The sequence below is a fragment of the Protomyctophum bolini genome (assembly GCF_963924005.1).
Source record: "Protomyctophum bolini genome assembly, chromosome: 22".
NCBI lineage: Eukaryota > Metazoa > Chordata > Actinopteri > Myctophiformes > Myctophidae > Protomyctophum > Protomyctophum bolini.
This window is the reverse complement of record NC_137883.1, coordinates 26,305,384-26,319,109: the sequence shown is the minus strand read 5'-3', so window position 1 is coordinate 26,319,109 and position 13,726 is coordinate 26,305,384. Positions and strand designations below refer to the sequence as shown.

Below are 13,726 nucleotides of genomic sequence, written 5' to 3'. Positions count from 1 at the left end.
ATTAAAGACATTTTAGATGTTGCAGGCTAGTTTAATGGGAATAACACTATATTGTATGAGTAGATCATTGCGTTTTCAGTATCCAGCCTGTCATTTGGTTACAGTTGTACATGCACTCTCAAAGATAAATGAACACTGATGACTTTACTGACTGTGTATGTGTATTGGGGAGGGCTTAATACTCTCTTCCGTTCCGTATACCACTCATGTAGTTATAAGAATATCATTTTATTTAAGTATTAAGTATTACAGCATCTTATGGTAGTGTGTGGGAGCAATGGAACCACTGCAGTACCTTGAATATATGCAACAAAATATACCACTAGGGGTCCTTGAGGGGGCTGCCAGCTAACGCATCAATAGGAACTAAATGGACCCTTGGGGGTCTGCAGTTCATTTAAGAAAGTTACAGTTTAGACTGGTGTCCCTGAAATGTAAACTAAATACAATGGATATATGGATAATAATGCATAGGTGTCTTTGAAATTGAAAAAGGTTGAGATTCACTGACATACATGCACAGTATGTTAGGACAGTGATGGCACAGTACATACAATATGTAAGGATAGTTAAGACATAACAGCTGACCCAAACAGAAAGGATTGAACAACAAATTGGATGACTTTTCTTACTTTGTTCTGGTTAGGAAAAGTGGGGAAACATTTCCCAAGCTCCAGCAGCAGTAAGCGTGACCCAGTTAAGTGGAGCCCTGCCCAGTTCCTGAGAAATGTGTGGGCTGTAATGTGAGGTGGGCATGCCAGCAGGTGCACTGTATAATATCCAATGTTCATTTAACCCTGAGAGTGTAAAAATGAACCCTTGCTGGGTCCCCTCTGGGTTTTGCAGAGTGGAAATTTGTCTGATATGGTGACACACACATATTTCCATTTGCTAAGCTCAAGGAACATATTCTATGGGGCCTGTAGGATGTGGAAAATCTATTATTGCAATTACAATTTAGGCATTTAGCTGATGACGGGATCTGGTATACCAAAATGAATAGCATGGAATGAAAAAGGGCCATATGATGATGTTTGTTTTTTATATTCAGAAATTTTACTTCGGTCAGTCATCTCTTCATTAATACCAATTGGTAGTTTATATCGAAAGAAAATCACATCCGTGTGAAGTACGTGGTGCAACTCTGTGTGGGGGGTCCCCGAAACTTCCAGACCCACAGGAACGTGCCCAGGGTGCCGGCCCGGTTCTGGCAAGCCGCCCCACATCCGAAACAGGAATGATATAAAATTCAAGTTGGATTTTGTCAAATTTGATGCTGATCAGTCCAGTAGCCGTGGATAGACAGATAGACTGATCTATAGACCTATTGCCTCTTAGAAAGCCACACCATAATAATGCTGATAGTATTCAGCATGAACAACAATTATTTTTCTAAAAACAGCTTTTGTCCCCACACGTCTCAAGATTTGCCATTGACATTGAAGGGAAAATGTACGTCATATGTAAACGAGCAAATCGTGAACCAATCACAGGCAACAGGCATTCTGATTGGCCAGTAGATGCATGATGATGTATGACGATAAGAGCTGATAATTCCGCTAAATATGACGTAAATTAAACATCAAAACATTAAACGCCATTGACATTGAGCGCCCCTTATTTCACACGGGTGTGATTTTTACACAGTAACCATCTGAAGAGACTGCATGGCACAGGGAGTCCCCTGAATCTGTTGGGTTTGCTATAGTTTGCCCTATTATGGAGTTAACAGGCATCAGCTTCACAGATTGGCTGATCTTTGCGTGGTGTTTGAGCCGCTGTACTAGTATAAGTGTGTTTCAGGCAGAGTAGTGTGACATTCTTTTACGAAGCTACTGTATATTAGGCCATTCCAATTTTAATCCAGATGGTATTGGTGTTTGAAACTCTGCGCTGGACGCTGTACCTGAAAGGACCACAGAGAGCCAACCATGCTGCTGTGGCAGTGGGGCTAAATGTGTACTCCTTTGGAGGCTCGTTAGGACTGGTGGCGACCTACATGAACAGGGATCAGATTGAGGTTCACATCTTCAACACAGTGTCCTTGCGCTGGATAAAGTTGACCCCAATGACAACTGGAAGAGGAGAACATCCCCTTGCGGTTCCCTCGATGCGCATGGGCCACACAGCTGTGCTGATCGCTGATGTCATCTATGTCTGGGGAGGGTTTAAGTACACGAGGGATTTCTGCAATGTGCTCTATGCGTTTGATGTCAACACCCACAGATGGTTCAAGCCCACGATCTCTGGAAATGTTCCAGAGACAAGGTACAACCACTCAGCCTGTGTTGTAGTGAAGGTCATGTATATCTTTGGGGGATTCAACCTGATGACTGGATGCACTAATGACATCCACAAGATGGACACCACCACAATGGTCTGGTCTTTAATTAACACCACAGGTACTCCAGCACCGGGTTCATTATATCACACTGCCACCATCATTGGGAAAAAGATGTATGTATTTGGGGGCCAAGGGGACCAATTCAACTACAGCAACAACATCTATGCGTTTGACACAGAGACCGACTGCTGGCTGCGCTCTGTGACTTCTACACAGCTTCTGCCAGAAAAACGCAGGGGTCATTCAGCTTTTGCCTATAATGGAGAGCTGTACATATTTGGTGGCGACAACCATCGCCTAAACACGACCTTAGATGATCTGTGGAAATTCAATCCGGAGACCTTCTCTTGGAAGAAGATTGAGCCCAAAGGGAAAGGACCATGTTCATCCTCTTTTAGAATGTGCTGTTGCATGGTAGGAGATCGTATCGTCCTCTTCGGAGGCTACATACCTGATGACATGTACATTTTGGACTTGAGTCCCGGTCTGAAGACGTTATGCAAGCTAGCAGTTATTCATTATGGTCTGGAACAGTCAGGACTCCCACATGACATTAGATGGGAACTGGCAGCCATGACTTCTAACAGCAACAGAACATTGTGTTAGCCCACATAAAAAGATAAAGATTACGATGGCAATGTTCTAGGAAATGGGACGGAAGGAAAAGACAAGAGATCGCCACCCTTGACGAGGTTCCCTTCATTCAGTTAAGATAGAACGTAGAGCACAGGAATATGCTCGGGTATACCAACCAGGAACTAAGCAGCATCATACAGTAAGTAGAATACAAAACTTGTCTACCAACTGAACAACAAAGGATGCGCAGTTAATCTACATCAGAAGGATCTGTTTGCTTTGGGAAAAGCAATGGGCAGTTATAGAATAACGAGTGGGAAGATTTTTTTTCTGATCTGTGACATTTGAGGTAGTAATAAAGAGAGCAGTGGATGAGATCAGAATTGCTAGTTACTTTCGAAAGACAGCCTTTGCCATCACAGCTTGTACATGTCATGACAGAAAATAAGTGTGACTTCTGCCCAACACTACAGTATATTGCATCCCATAACTAAATTACATAAGTTGTTGGAGTGATGAAACTGTTACCACTCTTCTACAGACCGCCCAGGATATGTCTCCCAGCTAAGACATGTCTTCCACCAGCACAGGCTGCCTCCACTGACAGCCCTAATAAAACGATTGTCATGGCCATGCTTATAAGTTGCGAGCATGAGAGAAGAACTCTCTCATAAAACCAGTGCAACACTAAATCTGTCTGTTGCAAGAATGCTATTGTGGCACACAGTCCACATCTTCACGACCAGATGCAATGGGCCGGTCCTTCACAGCTGATGTCCCCAAGCAATCCGGTCAGGCCATATTTTGTCCTTTGAAACGATGGCACCATTCGGAGCAACATGAGTCATTGGCGACACGCGCTGGTACAGCTCTATTCAAATGCACCCAATGGATGGTCCTGCAATCATCTGCACTGATCCTGCTCCCCAGATTCAAGGCCCCGGTCAGCAATGAGTTTGTGCCACAGCCCAGGACCACACTGAAGCTGCAGCATGCCAGGAACCCCAACCAGAACAACACCTCTGGTAGAGAAGACTGTCTCCACTCTCCATTGACCCTGACACGAGTAGAGAACTACAGTGTCCGCTCATGTGGTCATTTGTCATGAGAGATGTGACCAGTTTTCTAATGTTCAGATACATTTAGGCGACGATGTCTGCTTTGAGCACCTTGCTCAGCGAACGCCGAAAAGTGCCCCTTGCACAGAGATGTCCGCTCTGCACGCGAGGTTGGTGACTTGTCTACTTCCACTTCGACAGTGTCTGTGTATCTGTCTGCAAACCTACATGATAACTGCCAAATGTCTTGTACCCACTGCCAAGGAAGTAACATCCTCAGCATAATATTTCACATTTTGTGACTATCTTTTTGTGTGTGAATATTTGTACTTTTTTGTGAATTCATAATGTCAGATACGGTACACTTTCCCGCCGATCAGTCTTGCCCAAACATGGAGTTCCGTGTTGACACAATCAGTATGACATCATCAACATGACATCAGAGATCCACCGGGAAGCCAAGCCATTATTAGATCAGCTCTTGTTTCTTCAAGAATCTCGTGACTTGGAATAAATCGACTTGATGTGGGTCTAAAGTAACTTACTGTAAGACAGTAAGTAACAATCGTTGACAATGTACAGGCTCATCCACAAATTGAGGAATGCATGCCAAAGTCCTGGATGTGTTACTAATCAAGGGGTGTGTTCCACTTTTTGAGGGGCGCTAGTCTATGGACTTTTAATGTTTAGGTCACTGATACATCATGTGGCCAATACATCTTGTGACTGATTTAGTTTTATATAGAATAACACATGCATTCATGTCTCTAATACTGTAGTGGCAGTGAATCTGCAATGAATGAAAAAGTGACTGTGCCACATGTGCAGACCTCTAATTTCCAGGCGCCCACCCCAAAAGTGTGACTTTTGAGGGCCGCAAGCCATTCCAATGCATGTCTTTCCGAAATTACTGTACGTCATGTGGCAGCCAAGTCTATTGACTTTTAATGTTTGTTTAGGGTAGTATATGACAACGTAAGATGTCATCGGGTTATGATATAAATACATGATATAAATACAGCCCTTGCTGCAGCCCTCACTTTACACAAGTGTGATATTTTGATCCTTCATCACTAATGGAACATAATCATCTGGCGTTGTTTGGCTTTTCACCCCCCGCCCGCATGCCCGCTATAACTCTCTTCCTCCTCCTCTTCCGTTCCTCCCATGCCTTCCCTAAGGTCAGTGATCAGCACCTATCAGTGCCTTTCCTCTCCTTATCGCCACAGCGCCTAAAGGTCAAGTGGACAGAGGTCTGGAATCACCCTCTCCTCCAACTCTGCATCGCTCACAGGCCTCCTCAATCTACCCTCTCCAATAAACACTTCAGTCTAGCGACAGCATTGAGTTTTGATTGTGCATGTTCAGGCTGTACATGTACAGTAGAGTGTAGAGCACTTAGAAGTTAAAGGGTTTGTATTGCTAAACAGATGTTGCATAATCACAGTGAAGGACAGTCTTATTGCTATGGATAATTTGAGAGAGAGAGAGAGAGAGAGAGAGAGAGAGCACCAAGGCGAAATAGGAAACGGACCGTAGTGGTGTTCTTGTAATTGTATCTGTGAAGAAAGTGGTTGCACTGATAAGTAAGCCGGTGGCTCACACACAGACTGAACGTCTGTCTCTCTAAAGTGTGTCATGTTATTGCTGGTCACACTGTGCTTTATAGTGTTGTGACTAGAACGAGGTCAGTTTAAATAGTGTTGAAGCATGAGACTGATAGAGCTGTACAGGGATATAGTGGCTAGAGTTTGTAATTTGTAGAGGTGTCACACTCTCACACACACACACACACACACACACACACACACACACACACACACACACACACACACACACACACAGCTATCATAAGGGCTTTTAATAGACCTTAACTTTCATGTTCTTGGTATCTTCTCAGAAGTAAAAGACGCAAATGGAATCTTCATGCAACAGCTGAGTTGAGTTGGGGAGTATATAGCTGCAAGTTGCTGGTGGATGGAGTATTGGACAACAAATCTGTAAGAAGTTTTATTAAGCACCAACACAAATCCTATAATGTATAATTTATTTATTTCGCACAAAATTACAGTACATCTTCCTAGTTTACAAATGTCTAATAGTACATAGTTGGAGTTAATCAAATAAATCACATTATGCAACAGCTGTCTCATTAACAAGCCTGCAATCTCTATCTCTGATAGCCTCCTAAACCTTAAAAAAGAAAATGTTGTTAAGTGATATGTAGTACAGCAAAAATATAGTCAGGGACTTTTCTTACACGGTCCTGGATGTTGTTGATGATGTCCCTATGGAGTCACATGTGCGAGTGTCGTCTTACCAAGACCTGCTATATTTACACCACGTTGTTGCACAGTCCGTCTCAGTCTGCCGTCCCCAGACTGACTCTCCCTGAGCGCGACTATAGGAGGTGCTGCACAGTGCACACGTAAAACATGTGTCATTGTCAAGATGTATGACTGTGTGTGTGTACAGATAGAGGGGGGGAAGAGAGATGTTTAGTTCTTGCTTACTGTAAATCGCTCTGGATTAAGAGCATCTGCTAAATGTCTAAATTGTAAATTGTAATTTAAACTGGACAACTGGGTACATCATATTGAAGCCTACACCAATAATTCTCAAACTTTTTAAAGCCAAGACTGCAAAGAATTAGTGCCAGGGATACCCAGTTAGTACATTATTCTACTACTGTGGCCACTGGAGAGTGAAACCTCTGATATGAATACTTCATACAGTACAATCTCTCATTGGGTTAACGTCTAGCCAGTTAAATAATAGTAAATATAGGCCTACTAGTTGAAATAATAGTTCCACTTTGAGAACCACTGGCCTAAACAAGCCTGTTGAATTATTATATAAATACAGTTAAGTCTAGACTAGAGAAAGGCCAAATTAAGTTTGTTTTAAATTGAGTGTGATGCCAAGGTCAGATTCCCTTGAATGAACATTACAGTATATTGTGAACAATATTAGCCTACTATAGGGACAGACAGAATTACCGTGTCCTATTTAGACATTAGGCATTGATTTCCTTTTGACAACCTGCAATGGGGCAATTAGCTTTGGCCCAATTGTGGACCTCATGGTATCAACTTCAAGGCAGCGAACTTGAAGACCACAAGCTGAGTCAATCACTATCCTGGCAGTAACCTCGCATCACCAGGCTGGCTTTTATCCTGGCAGAGCTATTTCCTGGATCAATGCTCCATTCACTGCCAGGAAGTGTGAATTCATTTTGTAGGCAGTTTTGCGCACTTGGACTTTGTGTTCTCTTACAGCAAAGGCTATTACACCACTGTAAACGTTGTTATAAAATGTTATGTTATCCCAATTATCTAATGAATTGAGTAGCTACAAAATGAACCACAATTGAAACATTCACCTGGGGCTTATTTGTTTTGAGGTATTTTATTTATCATCAGTAGCCTTGACTTTTCATCCTTAATTTGAATAGCAAAGAATTTGCAAGCACACATTTGCACCACACCACCACTTCTTTCCATGGTTAGTGTTTAACTCGATGTGGAGGTCATCTTTATAGATGGAGGGTATGCACATGCATACAGTGAGTGGCAAAGTGATTTTACTGTCGTTTAACGTAATTTAATGCAATCAGCAACATTTACTTGAGTAACAGTACAAAAGTATTGGTAGTATCAAAATGTAGTTAAAATACCAAAAGTAGAAAGTACACATTTCAAATGTATAAAATGCGTAAAAATAACTAACTGAACTTGTCCAATAATTATAGTAAATGAATGCAATTTGTTTTCCAAGAAGTGAACCAAAACCTCTGACATCACCTGTGCCAGAGAAGGACTGCAGGTCACTGTTATGTGGTCCTAGTAATATCTTTGGGAAAAAGACTGAGTTACATTCTGAAGCAAGAGTAAAGCACATTTTGAACTTGAACACAAAATAATGCATTTTACCATTGCACCAGCACCACTGTGTTTTGAATTTCATCAACCCCTGGTGCAGGGGACCAGCCTACAACAGTGAATGTTGTTGCACTTATTTGCATCCATCCTGTCCTGTCCATATTGTTGACAAATTAATAAATATAAACCCTGAACAGGTCACAAAAATATTGCCCCAAGGCCTTCTGAAAAGTTGGCAGCACTGTAGGCTATTGTATTAGACACTTGTTATCATTGCGGCCAATGGCAAGGTGCGAGAAAGCCGCTAGCTTTGCAGCTAGTAGGAATGAGGCCTGTTTGCAGCTGGCAGCTTATGGGCGATTGCTTTCGTAACTAAAAGCCCATAGGCCTGCTGGTGGCTGGTGTAGCCGTCTGGGCACCTAGACTGGTAATCCAGCCTGACAGTGACTCCTGGCAGAATGAAATGTTGTCCAGCAGGGGGAGTGGGTTTACCCAGGCTAGTATAGTATAGTATAGTATAGGCTAGTATAGGCTAGTTTAGTATAGTATAGCCTATAGTATATGTATAGGCCACTATGCTGCCTATATATTATAGCCTATAGTTTATATATAGTTTATATTTAGGCCTATATCCTATCCTATCCTACCCTTGGTTCCAAATTATCATTTAGCTGGGGACCCCCTGGACCACTCTTAAGAATCGGTAGGCCTAAACAATCGGTAGGCCTAAACAAACATAACATTTATATGTTGGCTATTCAAAACATCTGCTTTTTTAAACATTTTTGACATTTTTTTCGTGGCTGCTTTTCCATGGTTTGGCGTCAGTCTCTCTCCTCCCATTGATGGTTATTGCTCTCTTACCTGGTAAAACTTGAACCTGTGTGTGTCCTTGAACCAACCAAAGTTAAGAATAAGAATGACAAAAGAGTTTTAGTTGCTCTCCAGTTAAACAATGGATGGCGTAGTCCCAGGGTTATACACTTTATTTGGTTTTACAAAATTGATACCTTTCGCACATTAAACAGTGTAACTCAATTAATTAATGGTTGTATGCCTTATACAAAGTAATAACGATAATAATATTCTGCTGCCAAAGTAATTGATTAAGTACTGTGTGACTGATTCGGCCCAGGTCACATGTGCCTCGACCAGGGCCGTGCAGAGAGCACTGAGAGAGAGAGAGAGAGGGGAAAACTTTATTAATCCCATGGGAGAAATTCTGTTTCAAAGACCTGTGTGTGTGTGTGTGTGTGTGTGTGTGTGTGTATTGTTCATTTTCATGAAAAGCATATCCACATGACCTTTAATTAGCAGCCAGAAGACAGAAGGACGGACAGACAGAAGAGCTTTCAGAAGTTTCAGGGTGCATACTGCAATTGGCATATGAGACACCTATGATGATACACATCTACCTACAGTATCTAACATACATACTGTGTACAGTGTATATTATGACTCAAAAGATCATTGCACCTTTTAAACCTCTTAAAGAGATAGTTGGCCACCAGTCTAAGGTTTAGTTTGTCTTCAGATTTGTGTATGGAACTGAGTAAAGACTTGGCACTGAGCAGACCCCTGCAACACACAGGAAAACAAGACATTGTGAAGAAACTGATTTACTGTACTATATACACACGGCAGCCATTTTGCGCTTACTGTCCATACTTGGGGTGTGAGAAGAGCTTAACCACTTAAGCCCCATATCATTTGTTGCACGATGAATATCATTAGCAAAACAAACAAACAAAAAAGCTCACACAATGTGGAACAATGCATATTGTTTATGAAACAAAACAAAATGCCTGTGCAAGGCGTTTTCTCCTTTGAAACAATGCGCCGGTGGTCTCCGAGGCTATGGAAATGTTGACAAAAGGTTTCGCCTATAATTAAATGCCTAATAGGGACAATGTCACAGTAATAAGCGAAGTGCAAACAGTTCAGTCTCACCCCAGGAGAAGATAGGTGTCGACAGCCAGAAATATTGGCCCGCTGGTCGCAACCACATACATGGGGTTATTCACTGTCTCCATCCATACCTTCTTGTTATCTGCAATAAAGACCATGGCAGTATGAGTGAAACGTACACACTGCGCAGGTAAATTAAAGAGCTATAGAATGTAATCATTGACGAAGGTGGTGGTGTATGGGCTTGAGTTTTGAGTATTCTTGTCTCACCCAGGTTTTTATCTGGAGTTAACTGTACAGTGTGTCCAGATATAATCCAGAAAAGGCTGAGGATGCGAATTCCATTCAGGGAGGAGTAGCTCCCTCTTGTGTTGTTTGAGGTGGTGCGAAGCACCCCCTGGCAGGTCCTCTGGAGAGGGAAGACCTGAAGAAACCAGTGCACACAACCTATAGAGGGAAACAATTTACAATTTAGGCATTTAGCAGACGTTCTTAATCCAGTAAGCAAGAACAAAAAACATGGTGATACATCAAAAGCATAAAGAATTGTCATCATGAATCCTACGTAAACTGGAATATCTATCTAAGAAAATTATGTGTGTATACACTATAGAGTGCTATGTCTACATAAAGTGCTATTTAATTTTAAGCTACATAAATTGAGCCTATGCATACGCCTGTAGGAGGTCTGGCGAGTGGGAGGCCCGGGTTCAATTCCCGCTTTCGGCGCAATTCTACAATCCTATTCGGCAGGACGTGGAGCGTAATATCCTCGCGTCAGGACATGAGGGACATCGTGTGCGGTGATCCGCGGTGTGAAGTGAGAAGGGCGAGGACGCGCTTCAAAGACTGGGGGGGTGATTGTAGCCCCCAACAACAGCCCTGCCAATCGGGCTCAGCCCTATTGACATGACAGGTTGCGCGTTGGTCTGGCGAGTGTGAGGCCCAGGTTCAATCCCCGCTTTCCGTGCAATGCTACACAAGCTTGCAATCGTGTTGAAGCAAACAGTCCACAGAGGTTGCAAATGCATCTTAAATCTGCACCCACTACATTAACAGTGGTATACAACGGAGCTGTTTAACGTCATGCTCAGGAAACGCACACACACACACACACACACACACACACACACACACACACACACACACACATCACAAACTTGACCCTTACTACTTTCTTCTTCTGGACTGTGTTTCTCACTCAGCTTCGGGATGCTGTTGGGACCGTTGGGCGCCATGGTTCCATACAGATTCGGGTTGGTGTTCAGAGCAGCCTCTACCCCTGGACTGACCTCTCTGTGCTTCTGCCACCTGATCACAGCCAGAAACAGGGTGGCTGCCAGCGGGATCCCCACCGTCACACAACACACCAACCTGAAGGATAGGTAGGGTCCTCATTTTTGTTTTCAAAGATTTTCAGTAGGATTTGACTTAATAGATCAACATTGTCAAGGGTTGTCATCGTTAGGTAATATGTATAGTGTCAATCGGTGTAACAACAGGAAAACGGTATACTCCTCTATTGCAGAGTAATAAAGATATTTAGAAAAAAAGGTTTTCTCAGCATTATGTCCGACTCATGCCAAAAACATCTAGATATACGCCTAATGCAATTTTCATTTTATATTTAAAAATAAACGAGTGATCTTACACTTTCATTCACTTCAAGTGGACAAAATATTAAATAGTTCTCATTTTCATGTGGTTACACCATTTAACACTTTCAGGCGCATATACATGCCTTTAAAAAAATATTTTAAAATATGTTTTTCTTTTCAATTATTATTTGTCATGTCGCCACTGCACCCAATCACTGACAGCAATTCCCTATGGTTTATTTGTCATTACCCGGTGTGTAAATGACCTCAAGCTAATAGCAGAGGAAGTAAAGTATAGGAACCATATATGCTCACAGGCAGGTGACAGCAGAGAGGTCTGGTGTTGCAGGTTTGGACAAACACTGAGTCATAAAGATCCCTTGAGTGGAGTTAGGCAGCAGGATGGAGGGTAGAGGTGGAATGAGTGTCACCTCACCCTGCTGGAATGTCTCTAATAAAATAAAATAAAAATAAGGTTGCATATCAAGAAGAAAGCTGTACTGTATATCTAATTGGGTGGTTTTGGGCACACAGCCAGTGTAAAAAATATATACAAATCAAAGCCACTCGCCATAAACCACCAGTGTCTGAACCTCCTCTTCTGTACAGGAGTCAGGGACACAAATGCCCACAAAATACTGGACCACATCCTAAAAGCATTTTTAAATATTATCAGAATTATGCCATGATGCCATCATCATCTGTTTATTAAACACAGAGACAGTGTAACAGTGGTTCTCAAAGTGGTTTTCCAGGGAGTCCCCCAAAATGGTAAATGGTGCATTTATATAGCGCCTCTATCCAAGGCGCTTTACATAGATTGTGCATTACATTCACCCATTCACACACACATTGCGGCGGAAGCCATGCAAGGTACCAACCAGCACATCGGGAGCAATTTGGGGTTCAGTGTCTTGCCCAAGGACACTTCGACATGTAGACAGGATCCATGGATCATTGGACGACCTGCTCTACCTCTTGAGCCACAGTCGCTCGAAAATGTATTGGAACTTTAGGAACCAAATGGATCGTTGAACCTAATTGTACACACTGAGAGTTATGGGGGTCTGGACCGTGGCCAACCAAACTGGGGGTCATTGAAAATAAAATATTTTTATAGAACACTTTTGCCATACCACAATAGTAGCCTACAATATCCCAAATCATAGACAATATCCCGTCTAATATCATGATATGGATATAATATTGATACTATAGGGATCACGTCTTTTTGATCCTGACCCGATTCTGATCATTTGAAAATGATGTGATCGGCCCCTGATTTCCGATCACATGATCAGATCGGGACACCCTTAGTAACACCCTATAGTAACATATCTTATGTTCACCTGCTTGAGGAACACCTGACAGTACTGTCCAGAGAAGGCGGGGCCTCGGACCGATAGACATTCCTGCAGGGAGCCAGGCCTGTTGACATTACCCCCCTCCACGTCACTACCCATCTTCCCAAAGGCATCGTACACTGAGGATAGAAGCACACAGGCAGTCACGCACGCACGCACACACGCACACACGCACACACGCACACACGCACACATGCACACACACACACACACACACACACACACACACACACACACACACACACACACACACACACACACACACACTCATGCATGTACGTACGTACGTACGTACGCATATTATTATTTTATTGCTATATTGTTGGTAGGCTATTCCTTATTGCGTCTTTGTTGTTAAACAATTCAATTACTACTGTGAAACAAATGATTGGTGATTCGGCGATGCTACAATCACGTGAACAATATGATCTTATATATTCTATCCTATATCCTATCCCCCTATTATCTTTTCCTAAAATCCAAGAACTACAACTTATTTTGGACACTCCCCATGAACGCAAGTGTATTGTTTTCTTGTCAACTACAGTTTGACACTCCATGCAACCATGCACCTGTTTTACACTTAAAAATATGTGCATAAACAAAACCAAACCATTGAAGGAGAGCCCAGCATCAACCTCGGAAAATAAGTATACTTACTCAGAGCAGCATACTTCCTTGGCCTGGTCTGGTTGACCTCCCAGAGGAAGGCACTGGTGTCCTGTAAACATATCTTAGACACATTCAAAGCCTGTGCTGTTTCCACCATTACCAAACCCACCACAACTAGCACCGAGACCACCCATCACATGTCCATCTCAGGAAAGGTCGTATTCCGGGTAAATACACATATGAAAACCTGGAGGCATGGAAAAGCCTTGACGCTTGGTCGTACTTCAAAGCTGGGTTTGTTGGCGAAATTAAGGTTAGCAGGACACCGAAGGATATTCTCGTTGTATGTGGACAGGTTTGACCATAAGGAAGATTAACTAGTTTT

General features: G+C 42.6%; 2 protein-coding genes across 2 annotated transcripts; one reads left to right on the top strand and one right to left on the bottom strand.

Annotated features, from left to right (window-relative positions):
- Window positions 1–1,867: 1,867 nt before the first annotated feature.
- LOC308309728 (kelch domain-containing protein 3-like) lies at window positions 1,868–2,950 on the top strand (the record flags this gene model as incomplete). The annotated part of the gene is made up of 1 exon (XM_080755645.1): window positions 1,868–2,950. The coding sequence occupies one exon, from the start codon at window positions 1,868–1,870 to the stop codon at window positions 2,948–2,950; it is 1,083 nt and encodes a 360-aa protein (XP_080611771.1).
- A 4,155-nt stretch (window positions 2,951–7,105) lies between these two features.
- LOC308309727 (O-acyltransferase like protein-like) lies at window positions 7,106–13,498 on the bottom strand (the record flags this gene model as incomplete). The annotated part of the gene is made up of 9 exons (XM_080755644.1): window positions 7,106–7,190; window positions 9,336–9,437; window positions 9,810–9,909; window positions 10,038–10,214; window positions 10,939–11,141; window positions 11,681–11,816; window positions 11,937–12,015; window positions 12,715–12,848; window positions 13,390–13,498. The coding sequence occupies 9 exons, from the start codon at window positions 13,496–13,498 to the stop codon at window positions 7,106–7,108; spliced, it is 1,125 nt and encodes a 374-aa protein (XP_080611770.1).
- Window positions 13,499–13,726: the final 228 nt, after the last annotated feature.